Genomic DNA, 20,665 nt, shown 5'->3' on the forward strand with positions numbered 1-20,665 from the left:
AGACACCCCCTCAAATAAAATTCCTTATTTTTCTCGTGTGGCTTCTCTTTCCCCCTCCTTGATATTTGGAGGAACCAAGTATATCTAGTTCTTTTTACTTCCTGCCAAATTACCTTTCCTGATTCAGACTCTTTAAAAACTAGGATCTCCCAGGATGGGATTCAGTACTATTTTGGGGGTTGGATTTGGGGTGGGCAGATATTTTACACTGTAAAATGTGTGGTTTTTTTAAGACAGACGTACCATCAGTTTTACTATAAACAGAGGTATTTAAACAAGCTTTTACAGAAAGCTTGTCTTCAAACATCTGTGTACTTTGAGAGGTGAAATGTTCCTCATTCCTGCTGGGTGACCTGGAGGAGCATCTATGGAGTGGAGGATACATTTTTATACACAAAGGAACTATCTTAATGATTTCTCAGAAAGCACTTGGTGTGCTCTGTGCAATGAATAGCTCTTTAGATTAATGTATAATGTAGAAGAGGTGTTCCTGATCAACTCCATCAATTTGTACTAATTTTGTGACCTGTTGAATGGACTTGGGCTTAAACCCATTGTTTTTTTTTGGATACAACTTTATTCACTGCTTTCATAACAGGTTGATGCGATCATGAATCTGGTATCGACGTTGATCCAGGACCAACCAGATCAGCCTGCTGAAGACCCTGATCCCGAGGACTTTGCAGATGAGCAGAGCCTTGTGGGGAGATTTATCCACCTTCTGCGTTCAGATGACCCAGATCAGCAGTATTTGGTATGTCTCTTTCCACTCTTCTAAAAGCATTCCATGCTTCTTGGTGCCAGCTGTAGCAATTGCTTATGGTTTACATTTTGTTAAGAGGGGCATAAAAATACTGAGCCCAAGGGAACAATTTTCAGGTGATAGTTTTAATGACTATTAAGGCAGAGGTGGCTTAGCTTTATTCACTATGCAGTGATTGTTCTTGTGGTATTGCAAAAGGGAAGGAGTGATGACTACTCTTAATGATCTTTGTGGGCCAAGTTGTCAAAGTGACCTTCATGCTTATGTGAAGTTAGGGGAGTACTATCTGTACACTGTAATATGTGTTGATATGGGCTCAGTAGGTAGTAACAGCTAATTTTAAAGCCATTGGTGGCTTTAGTCCTTTATGGTAGCCACTCCTCTCCAATGTTCAGATCTTCCTGGGATGGGCAGCCATTAGAAGCCATAGACTATAATCAGTGTTCATTCTTTTTAAATTTGGCCCAAAAGAGCTTCCAGGAACATACTCCCTCAAGTTCTTTGGAGTGGACCCCTAGCTTCCTCGGCTTCACCATTCCTCAGCTCTCATGACTGAAACTAACTAGCAAAGTATGCATCTTGGCTTTCTTAGAGCTGGTCTTCATAGCTGAAGTAAGTTGTGCTGCACCAGTTACTGTGATTCAAGTGGCAGAGCTCTGCTTAACTGGTATATAAAGGGCCTAACCCTTTCATGAATCATACATTGTCATAAGGTTTTGCAGACAAACTTTAATTCTGGCATTTTCTAACTTCTGTATATGACTTGCAACCTTATTAACATCTTCACTGTGTGGAATACTATTATAAAAGTAGGCAGGTATAAACTGATGGAAGCATCTGCCGGGACTTCCTTCTGTAGTGAATACAGGTGATCTAAATAGTAAGAGGGGTTTGGTTTTCAACTGTGTTGTAAAATCTGCTTTGGATACTAGATTCTGTGCTACAAGTTTTATTTAATGCAGCTACTACACAGTGAATTGAATCTTGTAATTGCAGTTGTATAAAGATCTATGAGCTTGTTACAAGTTCAAATTAACTACACATTTCTAGACTTCAAGTATACACCTTCACTGTAAATTGAACTAATCCTCTGCTTTCTTTCCATGATACCTTTACATCAAGTATACTGTTGCACAGGGAATACATTGGCTTTGTTTTTCCTGTTCAGAATATTCTCTTGTGCCTATTAGTAATGTATCTTCTTAGGATTTGCTAAAGCCCTCTTAGATGTTTTGTCTAGGTGGGGTCCCTCACCTAGCAGATTTCTTGGATTGAGATACTAAACTATCACTTAAACTGCAGGTATGCTCTAAAAGGGTTAACTTTGGAGTGTGCATGAAGGCCCATAAGACTTAATGTTGTGGTGATTGCAGCATAGTTTGGTTTTAAGTGCCATTTGCACACTATCAGCGTGGGACTTGGTTATACACTAGAGGTGCACCGATAGATCTGTCCATATGGGACTGGCACCTGTAAAAGGAAAATTAACATTTATTGGCAGTCAACTTTTTTGGCCAATGTAGCCAATAATGTCTCTGATAAATGCCATGTGCATGAGCGCAGCTGCAGCCAGGAATGCAGCCCGGCAGCTTAGAGAGCAGCATCTGGCTGGTAACTTTTGTGAGGGGTAGGGGGGTGCTGATCGAGGCCTCTGCAGTGAGGGAGAGAATGGGACTCAGGCAGGGGCAGGCACTGCCCAGCTAGGGTGGAATGTTGGACAGAGCTGTGGTCAGCTTGTCCGGGGAGTGGAGGAGGGAAGAGGGGGCTGATCCCCCCACCACTGCACACAGCCTTGGGGCAGGCATGGGGGGCATGTGCCACCTGCATTGTATGTGGGGTAGGGGCAGGCTGCCTGCTGCAGGTTCAATGCCAAAGATGCTGGCCTCTTCCTGGCGCTAGGGCTGCATTCAGGGCAGGTGAGGGTGGGGGCCTTGCTCTGCACTGCTGCCTTCCCCCCCCCCCCTCCCCCCCGGACTTACTGGCAGGGTGCTGCTCTCCAAGCTGCCAGGCTGCATACTGGCTATTGGATTAGTATTGGCCAATATGGCTAGTTAATAATTGGCCATCCATATTGGCCAAAATATCTTTGTTGGTGCACCCCTAGTATACACTGCACAACCTGCCTGGGAAGCAGGATAAATATTAGGGATTGCAAATATAATTTAATTACCTGTTTAAACTGTTCTACTGATGATGTGGGTTAAATTGTTAACTGATAACATATATATTTAATGTGTGCTGGTCTCCTCACCCCTCTCTCCCTTGCAAGTCGGTGTGTGTTGCAGTGAGGTGGAGGCAGCTGCCTGCTGCAACAGGCAGGCAGGGCAGCCGTGGTGCTTGCTTGGTTGCCTTTTTTGGGCACTGTGTTGTTTTCCTTCTCCATCAGACCATGTCTCATGCTAAATGTCAACTGCAACACATTACCAGTATAAATATACTTGCTGTTTAACCTTTCACATCCCTAGTGAATACTTGGGCATTTAATCTGGACTGTTTCATGCCGAAATTGGAAATAGGCTGTCTGTGCTGCAGTATTGTGACTGCTTTGTAGACACCCCGTGCTCACGGGAAATTTCATCTGTTTGCTGAACTGTCCACCCTCCTATTGCCACTCTTTAATGTGAACGGGATAGTTGGACTAGAAGCAAAGCAAACTGCTGGCGGTGACTAGCACACTATATTTACCCTTCTAGAAACTTTTCAAATTCCACCTTCATATTTAAATCTCTGAACATTTTGTCACCTTTTAAAAATATTCTGGCCTTTCAGAAATCTCCCTGTACATACTCTGCTTTATTTTTATTATTACAAATTAACTGCTCATACAATACTTCTGTAATAGTTTCATGTTTAAGTATTGCTGAATGAACTCTACATGACAATAACAGGGAAGGGCACAATTGTTTTCTACTCAAAGTTTAAATAAACAGGCATTGATTGTAATTTTTTAAAAGAAACTACTCTGAGCTATCTGACCCAGGCTCAGTAATGTACGCTTTCACAAGAGCCTTAATTGAATGTCTTTTCCGTTTGTCCAGAAGGAGATCAGAAATGCCCTGATTGTTCAAGCTTTTTAAAGGGAGGGAGGCTGTGTGTGTCATTTAAAATACAGATAATGATACCTAGATCTCTTGACAAAATGCCTTAAACTGTGGCTGAAATACTCGATGTAAAATTTAAATATTTTAGCCTGCTGTGTGCTCTGCATAAGGGGGGGTGTGTGTGTGTGTGTGTGTGTGTGTGTGTGTGTGTGTGTGTGTTAAATTGCTTCACAACTGGGAGGACCCTGATTTTTCAAGAGTGATGCTTTAAGAAAAGTCGTAGCACATTGATTTGCTCATTGTGGTCCTAGTTCTGATAGCAGCTAGACTAGCAAGCCAGAGTGTGTTGTATGGGTTTTGTTTGTTTGTTCTTTGTTTTTTTTATTGGAAAAAAGGGAGTGGGGGAGAAAGCAATTCCCACCTCTTTTCAGGTGAAGCTTTCTAAGAGAAGCTTCTGAATTGTGCTGATATATGGCTTGTCCTGAAATAAGCCATAGACATCCATATAGAATAACTGGAACGAACATCTTGTACTTCTAGTCTCTGACAAAACTCACCTTTAATTGTAAATGACTTCCCCTGCTGGAACTGCCCTACTGGTAGATGCTCACATGAAAAGGGTTTCTGGTACGCTTAGTAAGATAATGGGGTATGGAGGGGAAGGATCTACAAGTAATGATAAATGAATCTGGAATTTCAAAAAACAACAACAAACCCCCAAAATGGCAATTTTGCTGTTCAGTGGTGAACTGTTGCCCAGCTCTCTTGTCCATTTCTCAGCTTTCCAGTGCATGCTTTTCACCATGCAAGAATGTGTGCACAGCTAGGTTATTCTGAAATCAGGATTATCATCAAACTGGCTTGTATGCAAAGTGCTGTCAACTCTCCATATAGACCTTACCGGAAACTGAGGGAGCCAAACACCATCAGGAAAAATTCTGCATCTTGCAGGGTCAGGTTTTTCCATGTGGTACAGTCTCAAATAATTCAGTGACTCCTTTCATGTGCTGGAGTGCTAACAAGCTTATACCTGCAGAGGAAATAACTGCAATCTGTTTGACTGTTATACATACCAATAATGTGTACACCTAAAGAAATCTCTTAGCTAGTCTACCCTCTTGTGAAGATCAAACAACAATAGTTGCTAAAAACCTTATGGCAGATTCCCGATTGTGGGGATAGAATTCTTCTCCCACCACAGGAAAGCAGTGGGTCTGTCTGCATATTTCATTGCAAGCTATATCAATCATTGATTAACTGCTTTGTCTTAATTGGAGATTTTAAAATTGTATGCAGTGGCCCTAATAATTTGCAGGACAGGGAATACTTCTTGAAACTAGTGTGACTGGAGAAATGTGTGAAAGATGAGCAGTAGGAGGAAGGACATAATTCATAACCAGTGAAAGACCAGTCTCCAATAGCTTGGGGTCAAAACACTGGGTTTTATATGGTCTACCTATTTTCATTTTTGGAACCTAGTTCTTGGCATCTAAAAGCTTTTTCTTTGTAAGAGAAACCAAGGTAAACCTCTGGTGGCAAAGCAATGAGGGCAGTTTTTTCTCTTGGTGTTTTTCATGGTACAAATACATAGATTTCCGTAAACCTCACATGGATTTGGTGACTTTCCTGAAACTCTTCCTGTTCATATGAGCTGGGGCTTTCAAAAATTAGTTTAGTCTGTTTTTAACTCCTTTTAGCACTTCAGGATTTTCCAGTCAAATTGACCAATTTTTTAAACTAGTGTCCTTGAAACACTTTAAACCTGCCTTTTTTGACAGAATTCTGTAAATTACTTATCAAAGGTGTTAGAAAATGCAGTAATTTAGAGAAGTGAAACTATAATTGTTTATTGATGAGCATCCTTGATGCTCAGATCAGCATTTTCTTCAGTTGCAGGAATAGTGGGGTGAACAGCAGGGAAAATGTTTACTCATCACAGGATGCTGTCGGTCTGCTCAATGTAATATGTAGGACTTAAATTCTGTATGGAGGATAACTGTTTAAATTTGCAGACAACACCAAGATTTGGGGTGAGGTGGGCACGCTAGAATGGAAGGACAGATTACAGCAGGACCTGGACAGGTTACAGCGGTGGGCAAATGAAAATAGGATGGGATTCAATACTGACAAGTACAGGGTGCTGCACTTGGGCAGTAGGAACCAGCAGCATACCTATAGGCTGGGGAACTCCCTTCTCGAAAGTACGGTGGCAGAAAGATCTTGGAGTCATTATTGACTCCAAGATGAACATGGGCTGACAATGCGAGAACACGGTCAGTATGGCTAACCGCACCTTGTCGTGCATCCACAGATGCATCATGAGCAGGGCCGAGGAGGTGATCCTCCCCCTCTATGCGACACTGGTCAGGCCGCAGTTGGAGTACTGTGTCCAGTTCTGGGTGCCACACTTCGGGAGGGATGTGGACAGCATGGAGAGGGTCCAAAGGAGGGCCACTCGCATGATCAGGGGACAGCAGGGCAGACCCTATGAGGAGAGGCTACGGGACCTCAACCTGTTCAGCCTTTGCAAGAGAAGGCTGAGAGGGGACCTGGTGGCCATCTATAAACTTACTAGGGGGGACCAGCAGGGTTTGAGAGAGACCTTGTTCCCCCGAGTGCCTCCCAGAGTAACAATGAATAACTGCTATGAGTTGCTAGAGAGTAGGTTTAGACTAGACATCCGAAGGCACTATTTCAGTCAGGGTGGCTAGGATCCAAGGGAAGTGGTGATGGCTCCTACCCTGGGGGTCTTTAAGAGGAGGCTCGATGTTTACCTGGCTGGGATCATTTGAGCCCAGTTTTCTCTCCTGCCCGGGGCAGGGGGTCGGACTAGAAGATCTACAAGGTCCCTTCTGACCCTACTTCTATGAATCTATGAAATGAAGTGAAATGTCAATTTGTAGTAACACCTGGGTAATGCAACCTGGGTTGCAACCTGGTAACCAGCCAGATGCTGCTCTCCAAGGTAACACCTGGGTAACGCAACCTGGGTTGCATTAAGAATTTGAAGAATAATTGTGGTGAATAACGGATTAGATGAATAAATGGTCTTCAGTTTAGTAATTTATGGTATTACATCTGGACTTAATGACTCCTTTCTTCACGTACAGGTATATGTGAAATCAAACACCCAGTTATATTGCTTTGTTCATGGCATTTATCAAACTTGAAAATCGTGTTTAGACTATAAGATGTCTAGAAAGCAAAAGTAATTTCTGGCCGTACTAACTTAACATTTTAAAGCCTGTGCCTTTTAATGAGGCTGTATATGTGTATAAGGTGAATGAGTTTGAATTGGAATAGTATCTTTACGGTATTCATTTGAGCAAAGTAGAGACTAAATGGAGTTCCTAGTAGAGAATATACATTTTCTTCCCTGTGGGTGGTTATAAAGGGGCGGGAGTATTTACCTTAATTTGGCCTTACAATCGCTGTTCTTGGAACAGACTCATTCAGTTTCCATAAGTGATGGCTTGTGGTACAATTTAACTTTATCTGCCTTGATGCATGTCAGACTCTCTGCATTCCTGGAAAAATGCTTAGATTTATTAACCATGTGTTTTTGTTTGTGTTATATTCTTGTTAATTCCTAAACTGGGAGGAAAAGCTGAGCTACTAGCAGATCTAGTAACTGTGAGCAGATCTCATGAACTGGAAGTAGTTTTAGAAGTAACTTGTGGTGGAACTCTAGACTGGGTCTTGTATGGGTCTTTCCAGCCTAAATGGAAGGGGAGGGGGCAGTGGCATATGGGTAGGGTGAGGGGGTTGATTTGGATGAATATTCCATAAGTCTTGTTAATTAAATGCTTTGGGAAGAATACATCCAGGCTAATGAATGAATAATTTTAAGTGTATGCTGAAAAAATCGGTATGACAACCAACACTTGGCAAATAAGCTTGGTACTCATCAGACTAAACACAGCTCCTTAAGCTCATTTGATGTTTGTTTGAAGTCAGTCTTTCTCTCTCTTAGGCTCATTGATGTATGGAAACAGTTGGGAGCATCTCTCCTCTCCCCTCTCTCTCCCCTCTGTCCTCATTTAGCTGGTACATTTGGCCAGCTTTGTCATTCAGTGCCCGCCTCCCCCTCCCCCCCAAACCTCCATGCGCACAAACGCAAAGTTTTTCTTGCTCTATTCAAGTGTAAGATTAAAATTAGCTTGCTATTACATGAATTAACTCCTCTCTAAGTGGAAGCTGAAAACAACACTGTTTTCAGCCTCAAATGTACTGTGCTTCTGAAATGTGGGAGGCTATTGATGACACTAAAATTGACATGTTTGAAACTTAATTATCAGTTATAAATGGTGCTTTGGGTCTGGGTGGGCATCTCCAGTTGTCTAATACTTTTACCAATTGGGGCGACTAGCTAGTTGAACCAAGTGTACTTGGATTTTGAAGTGTAGGCATCTTTTTTAAAAAAATATTTCTGGTGCTTTTACAGCAACAAATATTTGAATGAAAAAACAATCCTAACATGGAAAAAATAGCTTAAGGAAATATTCAGTAATAGTCCGCCTGCCTGTGTGACATGGCAGGGAAGACTAGCCTTGTAGCATTTAGCAACCGGTGTGTGTTGTCTCCAGTTAATGAAAGGGAGCTACACGCAGACCTCCAACATGAGTTAAATGTCACTTGAAACTCCGGCTTATTAGGGGTGCAGGGTGAAGCTGACTCTTCAGCAGAACTCAGGGGAGTAATGTAGTTGGGATTTGTGTTAGACTAGCTAGCACAACTGATTAGCTGCCAATTGATTCTGCATAGCTTGAGTGACTTGCAGTGTGGCTGCTTTTCTCATGGAAAGAGTAATTGCATCTTATTGCAGCTGGCTTAGGTCCACAGGAGGACCCTTTTTGTGTAGTTCTTGGTCTTATTTTAGGAGTGATGCACAGATGTAAGGTCTAACTGCTTTAAGAAGGGAAGGAGTGTTGCAGCTTGGGTAAGGTATTTGACTGCTCTATCAGCAGGATCCTTTAGCTTCTAGATGTGAACTAAATTGTAATTTTAACCCTAAATGAAGTGGGGTCAAAGCGTCAACAATTTTGCCCGCCCTCCCCCCCCCCCCCCCCAATGTGCCAGCATGCTCCTAAGTTCCTAGCAGTTTTGCTACACTTCTGTCACTTCTTTCTAGATGTCTAACCCCAGGTACACATGGATATGTAAAGTCTCTAGTCCCCAGAAGGGAGACATTCTACTGTTATTGTCCCAAGGGCCTTGTTTCTTCAGGATGATCCTAACGTCATTCTTTCACTTTCTTAGATCTTGAACACAGCCAGGAAACACTTTGGTGCAGGTGGGAACCAGCGTATTCGTTTTACACTACCACCTCTGGTCTTTGCTGCATACCAGCTTGCATTTCGCTACAAGGAGAATTCCAAAGTGGTGAGTTAATCTGCAGGCACATCTTGTGCATTTGTTGTTTGTTCTCTTTTCCTGAAAATGCATTTGGTTTGATTGCATGTAGTAGTAACCTTATACAGGATGCTGATCTGAAAGCATTCACTTCATTGGGCAATCAAGAGCTAAAGGGGTTTTTTATCAGCTCTAGTTAACATCTGCAGAACTAATAATTTTTGCTTCATAGTTTATTGTAATTTAAATACAAATCTTGAATAGCTTTTAAATTGCCTTTAGAGCCAGAAGGTCTTTAATTCTATGGTCTGATGGAGGGAAAGATTAAGCAAGTTATACTGCCAGAGACTAATAGAAATTTTTGCTTGAGTAAAGCTTGGTACTTGCAGCTCCAGTAGTTCACAAAGTGAAATTGAACAAGCTTAAAATAAGCTAAGGCTTTTGAAAACTATTGCTTATCTGGAATTTAGTTGTCATGTAATTAAAAAATGTACAAACTAGGGGTGCACTGATTTAATTTTTTTGGGCTGATACTAATGGCCAATTTATTAATGAGCCCTATTAGGGTGAGGGCGGGCTGTAGCTGCAGGCTGGGGGTGGTGCTGAGCTATTTTGGGGTGGGGTTTCGGGCTGCACTCAAGGCAAGTGGTAGCAGTGCTGGGAAGGGGGCTATGGTTTAATTTTCAGGGTGTCTGTAGCCCACCCTGTAGCCCCCCTCCCAGTGCCACTGCCTGCCCTGAGTGCACCCTTGGCCTGCACACAGATCCAGAGGGCACAATGCTAACATTGTGTGGCACTCCATGGCACCCTTGAAAGCATCTCGAGGCACCCCTGGGTGCTGTGGCACCTTGGCTGAGAATCACTGGTCTCAGTGGCCCTATCCCACTCTGCTCAAGTTTGCTGAAAAACTTGTTGTACCATTCTGTCTTAAGTTCTTGTGACCTGCATTTTAGGACTGTCGGTAGAGGGGACCAACCCACCTTTTTATGTGTTGTCACTTAAGGATTTAAGTGATACTTGAGCCTAACTGGTGGGATAGGATCTGGCTCTTAATATGCTGGTAATTTTGATTGGTGTTAAATATGTTAGAATATCCCTCATTAAAATAAGTTTTTAAGGTGAGGGGTAGTCTTCCATTGTTTAGGCTCACAGTTTAATGACCTTCTCATTCAGCTTTTTGTATATAAACTGACCTATGGCTTAATGCCAAAATTTACTTTGTGCTTCTGAAATTCTGGCTGATGCTAGGGATGGTCATGGTCTTCTGTTTTTTTTCTTTGAGCACTTACAAATGTGAAAGGCTATTAAGAAGTTTAGGTTATGGCATAGTGGTATAAAAATAATTCATTATATCCTAACCTACTTCAACTTGAGTCAATATTCTTCTATCACAGATTCATAGATGCCAGGGTTGGTAGGGGCCTCAACAGATCATCAAGCCTGACCCCCTGCTTAGGCAGGAAAGAGTCCTGGGGTCGGATGACCCCAGACAGATGCCTATCCAGCCTTCTCTTAAAGACCCTCAAGATAGGGGAGAGTACCACCTCCCTTAGAAGCCCATTCCAAATTTGGCCACCCTTACCATGAAGTTTTTTCCTGATATCTAGCTTAAATCTGGTCTCTGTCACCAAATGCAGTTCTGTACAATCCCAATAGGAAGACAATATTGGCACTTATCCCACAGAAAATTAGGGAGCCAATAAAAGAAAATAACCACTTAGCTGCCATTTAGTAAATGGTTTCATACAGAATCAGTCCCAATAAGCAGCATGTTCACTGTACTTACTAAGGGTATAGGTTGTAGTTGTGTTGGTCTAAGGACGTAGGCAGACAAGGTTCCCTGGGCAAATCTGATATCCTCCATTAGACCAACCCAGAGAGCTGGAAGAACTCTTTCCGACAAGCTTTTGGGCATAAACACCCCTCATCAGGCTGAGGAAGCATCTGTAGCTGGTGCATGCTAGCTAAGTAAGATGAACTGAGGGGAAGTGTGTCAGTGAATGTTGCAGTTAGACTTTCCTAAATTTTCTTTTCCTCTTGTGGTTACTTAGTTCAAGATTTGATTTAATCTTTATTTCTTTAGGATGACAAATGGGAAAAAAAATGCCAGAAGATCTTCTCATTTGCTCATCAGACCATCAGTGCTTTGATCAAAGCAGAATTGGCAGAGTTGCCTCTCCGGCTATTTCTACAAGGAGCCCTGGCTGCTGGAGAAATTGGTTTTGAAAACCATGAAACAGTGGCCTATGAATTTATGTCTCAGGTAAAAAGGATACTGACAACTGTCACCTTTCCCCCCCCTTCTCAACATATTAAAAACATGGTTTTATTTCTGTAATCCCACTGCAACTAGAAAAAAAATAGATTTTTTTTTCTTCTCTTCCTTCAGTCTCGCGTCAAATTTAACTTCCATGACAAATGAGTGCTTGTTCCCAGTACTTCTGAAAGATATTGATGTTATCTGCTGTTCTAGCAGTCCTTCAGGGGAGAACATCCAGCTTTGCATTTTTGCTTTTGCAGCATTTCTAGGTCTAGTCTCAAGCTTTAGCTACTTGCCTGGGGTGGTGCAACCAGGAGATACTTGCGCATAACTGCAGGGGTTGCATTTAGTCTTCTCGTCCTGAATTTCACACTAAAATCTTAGACCCAGCTGCTCTATTTAAAACAAATTTCACTTCATTCATTGCTCCCTGTTAAATAAAACATGGATAGATGGATAGACACATCTTATTTCATGTTGAATACATCATTATTGGAAAAACTGAATATACAAGGCCAAGCCTGCTTTCTCACTTCTGCCCCCTCTTTCCCCACTGCATGCTCCTAAACTTCTGTCCGATTTTATAAAAACAAAAACAAACAAGGAAAACATCTTGAAATAGTTTTTATTCCCTGTATCTTCAGAGATCCTTGGTAATCAGACTCATAGAATATCAGGGTTGGAAGGGACATTAGCATGTCATCTAGTTCAACTCCCAGCAGCCAAAAAAAGCCAAATGCCAATGCTAATTTTCCTTCATTGGTGCCAATCTGATATGGGGCTGTTTTAAAAAAAATATGGTTATGATTATTATGGTTATGATTATTACTTAAATGACACATTGATCTTGAGACCTGATGGTGGTAGTAGTGGGGAAAGGGTGAGTTGTGTGCCATGGATGAGAAGGCTTTCACATGAATCACTCCGCCTTGCAGCTTTTATACTGAATATTGTTTTCAATAGAAAAATTCCACTGAATTGGCAGTGTTACCAATTGACCCTGTATTCTTCCTTCTGCCAAATGCCATCTTGCATATTTTGATGCAGATGGCATTCTCCACCAAGGACTAAACCTAATCAGTTAGGTGCTCTCTCCTTAAGCAAGCACCAAATAGAATTTAAAGTCACACTAAGGAGCTTGACTGTTTTAAAGATCACTCATCTTAATTGTCTTTGTTTTTTTTTACAGGTGTTCTGTTTTTGGGGGGGATTTTGACTTGTAGGTGGCTTCTGCCTGAGGTGTGCAAAAATAGGTGCAGATGCATGGAATTTCACCTACAAGACTTAGTTTAACATGCTTATTATTGCTTTAAAACTATCATTGCTTTAAAGAACAATTTGTATAACTTTGTCTTGCTCCTTCCCTTGGTTGTGTTAGGCATTCTCACTGTATGAAGATGAAATCAGTGATTCAAAAGCACAGCTGGCTGCAATCACCTTGATAATTGGAACATTTGAGAGGATGAAATGCTTCAGTGAGGAGAACCATGAGCCTCTGAGGACTCAGTGTGCACTGGCAGCTTCAAAGCTGCTTAAGAAACCAGACCAGTGCCGGGCTGTTAGCACTTGTGCACATCTGTTTTGGTCTGGTCGCAACACTGACAAGAATGGAGAGGAGGTAGGAGAGCATAAATCACAAGTGTATTCTTCCTCCCTCTTTATCCAAAGAGTGTTTCATACCTAGCTGTATTTGTATCTGTACTGTGCATCTGGTGGAGATCTTAGTTCTCTTCCATCTGTTAGAACAGACACAGAGGCTAGAGCAGGAAAAACTACCGAACAGAAGTCATTTGACTTGAGCTCAAATTGGGCAAGGTGTTGTAAATGTCACAGACTAAGTCTTGAAGTACTTGGAGTTCTGCTGCTTCCACAAGGTGGTGGTGGCTAAGTCTGTGCCTGCAAAAGTAGTAAACAGCATTACTGCAGGATGAAGTTTCATGCTGTTCACTGAGAGGTCAGGAAGCTTTGTTCGGCCCTGAACGCTTACAACTCCTTTCCCATGTTGTACACCTTGCAGTGGCATATTGCATTTTTTAATAGTTAAGACCTGCAGATATTGTGTGATCTTGTAAAGTATTTGTATTATTAAAAAGTCAAGTTGACAGTTTTAAATTTTGGCTTATTGTTTAAGGTTTGGTCAGACCTACAAAACCCATCAAGTGCAACCGCTTCAGTTACAAAAATTCTTCACAAGCTAAACTGCCCTGATTTTTGTTCTTGTTTTTTGTTTTTGTTTTTGAGAAGTGTGCATTTGATGGTGAAGCCAAATCCTTCTGTAGAAAACTCAGTGGGAGTTGAAATGAACCCCAGTTTTTCCACAGGGTGATCACTGAAGGTTTATTGTTCTTATTTGATGGTGACTTGTGTGGTGGGCCAGTAGCGGGAGCTCCTGCATTGAGCCACCCACCTCACTGCGCCCGACCACCTTCCAGGCTCCGAGTGCCTCTGTGGGGGTGCCTCACATCTGGCTTAACTCCCCCCCTTTCCTGGAGCACACCCACTAGACTGGGGGTAACACTGCCACCACCCAGGGATAGGCTTGATGCTGGCTTTGCGTACACTGGGAAACACAGGCCTAGTAGCCCTCGAAGGCTACTTCACTTCAAGAACTTGTGCTTCTGGCTGAGGGAAGCATCCCAAGTAGTGGTCTACCTTAGTCAGCCAAACCAAGGTGACCCCAAGGCATAATCTAGACCCACTCCCAATTAGTCTACCACGCTAGGTACAAAGGAGAACTTTATTGGTTACAAGGGGTAGGGTTGGAATAGGGTACAGGGTAGAGCAAAACCAAGAAATCCCATAGAGCAAATTGGCATGGCTGGGTAGCCTTTGATCATGCATCTGAGTTACTGCAAGCTATACATCTAGTTGGATCTCAGGTAGCTTACTGACAAGTATCATCCAGAGGCAGGTGGAGGTTCCCTCTGGAGGCAGGCAGTTCCTTGATCATGAGTTTTGAGAGCGCAAGTTTTAGATGGTCCAGCTCCTCCCTCTCCCTCTCTCGGCTGCTGCCCCCTTCTCCTAGGCAGTCCTTATTAACTTTATATAGCTCTTATGACCTCATTTACATGGTCCAATGGAGGCCAGCACCTGGCTTTCAGCCAACCAATTTGAAATGCATCACTGGTTGCTGGGCAGACTGGCAGTCTCTAGCCCACTAGGGTGCCCAAGCCCCTCACCCAGGTATGTGATGCCAGTCACATAGGCAGAAGGAGCAGGTTTCCCCCCTTATTCAGGAATGTATCCAGCTCAGGTTACCTAAAGAGAGAAGGTAAGGTGTGTACCCTCTGTAGGGCCCATCTTAACCTAATTGTCACGGAGCAGAGTTTTTGGGGAGAAACAGAGGTGGCCTTCTGCCACAACTTATAAAAACAGTAGCCTTTTGAGGGGTTTGGCAAGCTTCCAACTTGTTTGGATCCCTGTTTCATTAAAAAAAAAAAAAAAGGTATTGGGGTAGGGAGGATCATGCTTATAACGTGAAACGGAAATAATTTCCACTAGCAGAAGGGGTTTACCTTGAATGAAGTTTTAGTCGCTCTTCTGTGTTGATTAGTTTGCTTTTGTTCAAATGGTGACTTAAGACATTTTGTTTCAAGCTTGCCTGGAATTTGCAATGGAAATGTTTCGTCACCCAGCAACAGCCAATATAATAAGTTTTAAAAATAATGAAAACTGTTGTCTTAAGTAAAACGAACAAGGTCTGCACTTTGACAAGGCACATGTATGACAGTCTCCAATATGTGTTGGGTGAAGTGGTGCTGGGAAAGATACTCTTGTCCTTTTTATATCTAAACTTTTTTTTCCTCCCACTAGCTTCATGGAGGAAAGAGAGTAATGGAGTGCTTGAAAAAGGCTCTGAAAATAGCAAATCAATGCATGGATCCTTCACTGCAAGTTCAGCTTTTTATAGAAATTCTGAACAGATACATCTATTTTTATGAAAAGGAAAATGAAGCGGTAAGAGATTTTTCCTTCTTTGTCTGTTTCTTGATGCTCCAGCTTATAACCAGTACTTTGACATGAGAGTTAAAAGGTGCTGTGGGCCAGGTTTAATTAATATGCTTATACTTGTGTTTCTTGGCAGAGTAATGAATTGTCCCTATGTACGGCAATGGGGAAAATCCCCTTTTGTAAGCTGTTACCAATGCAGCTAGTCTCTAGCTTCTTTCCTCCTAGTTTTCAGAGACTTATAAGTGAGAGAAGTAAATAGTAAAAGCTTGTATACCTTTCTTTAAAAGAAGAGTTGATAAAATAAGGGGTAGACTGAATCATAACTTTTGAGACTTGGAGTTCCAGTAGGAAAGACAACTAAAAAAGAAAACTAGTTGGACAATGCTCAGATTAAGTCCCATGGGTTTAGTATTGGCTGTGAACTTGATAATAAAATAGCTTTTCTGATGTACTGACTAAAAATCACTGGACATGGTTGTGAAAATGAATATGGGTATCTTATTGTAATTCATGAGATTTGCTATTGCTAACATTTTAATAAGCATACTCAACTAGCTTGGACTTGTGTATTTATTTAATTGGTATATGCTTTCAAGACACAACTTCAGAGATATTCCTAAGAACCTTTCTGACTTGAAGCATTTTCCTCTGCTTTGCTAAATCTGTTATGAAACTGCAATACTTGGATGTCTCCGTATGATAAAGGCCAGCTGAATTATTTAGCGCATCAGTTGACATGAGAAGTACGACTATCTTCCTTTTTTCCCATTCTTCAAATAGCACTTCCTGTGAATCATCTCTTCCTGTCTGTTTTGATACATAGATATTGCTTATGGTTAAGAGCACAGCACGTTTTATCTTTGAAAATCAATGGGAATCTATCATCTTGTTCCATTTAATTCAGTACTTCTTGAATTGCTTTACTTGTAATAGCTGTCTTCAAACTAAAGCTTATTAAAAAGCTGATGGAAAGAGAGCACTAGAAAATCATTATCTTGTTTCTCTGGGACTTAGATTTTAAAGGATATTCAGAGGTGCTTTAACCAAGTTAATCTTTTGCAAACTATTGTGAGGTAGGAAACCTAACTTTTCTTTCTAAGATGAGTAAGTAACGGTACAAAATCTGAGTAGTGTGCCACTGTCACATCTGGCCTTTGGCAATTACAAATGGGGACTGTGATTCCAAACTAACACTTGTGCCTTAATTCCACTCGTTTTGGAGGCAATGTGTGCATGACAGAAGTGCAAGGTCTCTAAGCTTGTGTCTTTGTCACTTACTGGTTGGGCTTCAGCTATCTATGTTTGTATTGTAGGTGACAATTCAAGTTTTGAATCAGCTCATACAAAAGATACGAGAAGACCTGCCAAATCTTGAATCTACTGAAGAAACAGAACAGATTAACAAACACTTTCACAACACACTGGAGCACTTGCGTTTGAGGAGGGAATCGCCAGAATCAGAGGGTCCAATTTATGAAGGTCTTGTCCTTTAAAGAAGGCATGTGCTGTACTTGTTTTTTGTCTCCATTTACACACAGTATGTTTTTTTTATTATGATAGATTTCATTGATGGTGCCTTTTGGAAATGCCATGTTAGGTTCCCATTCATTTCATGTGTGTTCAGTCCAACACTTGCATTCACTACTTAAATTTAAAAGGTATTCAGATTGGATCAGCAACTGCAGATTTACTCATAAAAATATCATGACTGAATCTCTTGAAAATTCATGTAACATGTTATGACTCTTTTTTCCCAGTTTTCTAATCTCTTTTCCTTTTCTTTCCATTTCACTGTTGCTTCTGTAGCACTATGGAGTTCTAACCAGGCAGTGACTATCCATCTCAAATGTATCTGATTTTTACAGAGCATCTGATTTTGGGGGATATTGTATGTTGGTTTCTGCTTGAACTGTTCTTTTAATGCAAGTTAAGGCTAAGTGTAATATTTTTCCTTAAACTAGAATATATTAATGCATGTTTGGAGAGTTTTGAAGCACCATGTTCAAAAACAGAAGTTATATTTTGCATATAAAGGCTCTGTGACACTCAGTGAGGGCCAGTACTGTGCACAGGGCATATTTATCAAGGTAATTTTGTTCCAAATAGTATAAAAAAAATAGAGAAATTGTGCTCTATATAGTATATGTATAACCTTCATTATTGTAAATTTAGGGGAAAATGCATTACACAAGTTAATTCAGTATCATGATTTTGCACCAGTGAAACAATAAAGTTGCTATTAACAGCTCCTGTTTTGTCTGTTTAATGTCTTTCTACTATAAATGCAGAAAAATATTACTGTTTCTGGCAGCTATACACAACCCAGGCAATTAGCTCAAACTCTTTACTATTGTAATTAGTGCAGGTGGCTGGATTGTCAAAGGGTGCTCAAATATTAGAATTCAACCAGAAAGTATGAACAAATATATGTTTTGCCAACTTCTTATTTTGGCTGAATTGTTTATTCTTGACTTGTTTTCTTTTTTCACTTAAAATCCCTATAGGAGATATCTGCTATAATTTTCAAAAAAATCACTAAAAGATGCAGGTGAATAATATAATACCCAACTAGGTTGAGTCTTCTGCCAAAACAAAAAATGATGCAGTAAGTTAAGTAAAGATCTGGTTTGTTGCTAATACCGGTGGACCTATCTGGATATTGTGTACTTCTGTATTCATGCTCATATGTGCCTCACCAAAGAGTTAAACCCTAGAAATGATTTGATAAGCTAATTACCAGGAGTGTCCTACAAAGAACTGTTGCTATTTATTGTTTTTTTTCCCTTTTTAGGCTTTTTTGGGGGGGGGGGGGGGGGAACTATTACAGACCTTGGTATTATACTAGTGTGCATTTCACTAGTAGAAGTTCCATTTTCACACTAAAATGCAATTGATTTGTATATATTGGCTCAGTAGTAGCCCACAGCCACATGAATGGCTAAGATTTTTTGAATACAAATGCATATTCAGTACTATGTGACTTCTTTAGCTAGCCAGTTGGTTTGTTGTTTTTTTTTTTGCTTGCTGCCTGATGAAAAAACAAAACTGAGCTTGCAGTGAAAATATTTTTAATGCGCTGTAGCCAAGATTTCTGAAAAGCTGTCATCATGGGAAAAAAGGTTGTGGTGTTCTTGGGGTATTTTGCTTGAAATAAAACTAACAAGGAAAAAATTGAATAGTGTATTGAAATTGCAAGAGTTATCTCTCTGTATAGTCCTGTCTGCCTCTTGAGACAACTATTTGATCTGCTAAAGAATAAGCTGAGTATGTAAAGTTAGGGTGTTTACATTTTAAGTGTGACACAGCTGGAATTTCAATGGACTGGAGGAAAAAGTATTTTTCCCAATTTACTGTTTTATTTAAGTGTTTCCATCTCTGTCTCTTGTCCTTGCAGACGTTAAAAAAACGAACAAAAAAACCCCCATGCTTTACCAAAAGAAGCAGCATGTTACTTCAAACCAGCTCTGTAGCATCTGTTAAAATCAGACTTTAGTGGGGCTTTTTGACACTTCTAGGTAAAGCTGATTCAATTGGCTATTAGATAAAAGCCCCACTAAAGTGCCCAATCTTTACAGATGTTGGGCAAACCAGGTTGAAGTAATTCACTGCCTCCTCTGGGCATGCATCGAGCGCAACATGGGAATGCACCAAGTTTAAAGTGAAACACTGAAGGGTTTTCTGATTCTTATTTAAAAAAATTTTTTTTCTCTCCTTGTTTTGTGCATTTTTCATCTGCAAGCACCCCTTTTTGTCAAAATGGGGTGGGGGGGAGGTTTTTCTAAACGAAATGTCAAGCTAATGTACTTCAGCCTGACTTTTTAAACTGCCTTTCAGACTAACCAAATAAGTGATGACAAATAATGACTAGACCAACATGAATATGTGTAAGTACTAGGCAAGATGCCTTAAATTCACTGGATCCAGATTTTAAGTTTCCCACGGAAAAATGGAAAAAACCCCACAGATTTCCCCTTTTAACAGAAAAAAGTGGATTTTTAATTTTAATGGAGACCTCAGAAAAGCTAATGGCACTTTATCGTGCATCAGCAGATGCATGATGAACAGATCCAAGGAGGTGATACTTCCCCTCTATCGGGCGCTGGTCAGACCGCAGTTGGAATACTGCGTGCAGTTTTGGGCACCACACTTCAAGAGGGACGTGGATAACCTGGAGAGGGTCCAGAGAAGGGCCATTCGTATGGTTAGGGGCTTGCAGGCCAAGCCCTATGAGGAGAGACTGGGGCACCTGGACCTCTTCAGCCTCCGCAAGAGAAGGTTGAGAGGCGATCTTGTGGCTGCCTATAAGATCATCATGGGGGCACAGAAGGGAATTGGTGAGGTTTTATTCACCAAGGCGCCCCCGGGGGTTACAAAAAATAATGGCCACAAACTAGCAGAGAGCAGATTTAGATTGGACATTAGGAAGAACTTCTTCACAGTGAGAGTGGCCAAGGTCTGGAATGGGCTCCCAAGGGAGGTGGTGCTCTCCCCTACCCTGGGGGTCTTCAAGAGGAGGTTAGATAGGCATCTGGCTGGGGTCATCTGAACCCAGCACTCTTTCCTGCCTATGCAGGGGGTCGGACTTGATCTATTGAGGTCCCTTCCGACCCTAACATCTATGAATCTATGGATCTTCCACTTTTGCAAAGAGGTCTCTGCGGGCTGGCAGAGTTCCAGCCTGCAAGAGCTTGCAGGAAGGGTGACCAAAAACTCTAAGCCCAGTCCTGTGGGGGAAGGGCAGATCCTGAGACTGCTGGCCAGGGCTTGGCTCAGACTCGCTTCCCCTCCTGGAGCCTTTGTGGTAAGTGGTGTTTTCAGGGGGCTGGAGGGTACTGGTTGGGCTGGAGGGGGGATCCTGTGGGGCGGGGGCAGGTGGCTGCTGGGGTTCGGGGCAGTGGGAAGAGCCAGTGGGGCAAGTGGGTGGGGGTGTATGGGTTGGGGCTGAGGGAGTAGGCAGGTGTTTGTGGGAAGCTCCACACAGAGGGCCAGCCTGGCCAGATGGCATGTGGACTGGGAGGTGCATGTCATCAGGCTGGGCAGGAAGCTGCCCATGGAGCCACAGAGTTGATTGCCATTGGGCCAGGTGGGCCCTGTGCCTCCATGGGCAGCTTTCTGCTGGAGTGCTAGAAGTCCCATGTGGAGGCACAGAGCCCACCCGGCCTGATGGCACCTGGCTCCCAGTCCATGCACCATTGGGCCATGCTGGCCAGCTCTATGCCTCCACATGGGGCTTCCAGTACTCCAGTGGGAAACCACCCATGGGGACTGCCTGGCCCAATGGTGCATGACTTGTGCCTA

The 20,665-nt window shown here is 42.0% G+C and overlaps 1 protein-coding gene across 2 annotated transcripts in view; it reads left to right on the forward strand.

Moving 5' to 3' along the window:
• Nucleotides 1-17,615, forward strand: part of VPS35 (VPS35 retromer complex component) — a 43,231-nt gene extending 25,616 nt beyond the window's left edge. For both annotated transcript variants that reach the window (XM_006272269.4, XM_014603365.3), the window contains 6 exons: nt 599-754; nt 9,064-9,186; nt 11,240-11,419; nt 12,795-13,034; nt 15,230-15,373; nt 16,681-17,615. In XM_006272269.4, the coding sequence (XP_006272331.2) occupies nt 599-754; nt 9,064-9,186; nt 11,240-11,419; nt 12,795-13,034; nt 15,230-15,373; nt 16,681-16,860 (1,023 nt within the window). In that variant the 3' untranslated portion in view covers nt 16,861-17,615. The remainder of the gene's footprint in view (nt 1-598; nt 755-9,063; nt 9,187-11,239; nt 11,420-12,794; nt 13,035-15,229; nt 15,374-16,680) is intronic.
• The last annotated feature ends 3,050 nt before the right edge of the window (nt 17,616-20,665 follow it).

This window comes from Alligator mississippiensis, chromosome 10 (genome assembly GCF_030867095.1).
Source record: "Alligator mississippiensis isolate rAllMis1 chromosome 10, rAllMis1, whole genome shotgun sequence".
In the NCBI taxonomy this organism is placed as follows: domain Eukaryota; kingdom Metazoa; phylum Chordata; order Crocodylia; family Alligatoridae; genus Alligator; species Alligator mississippiensis.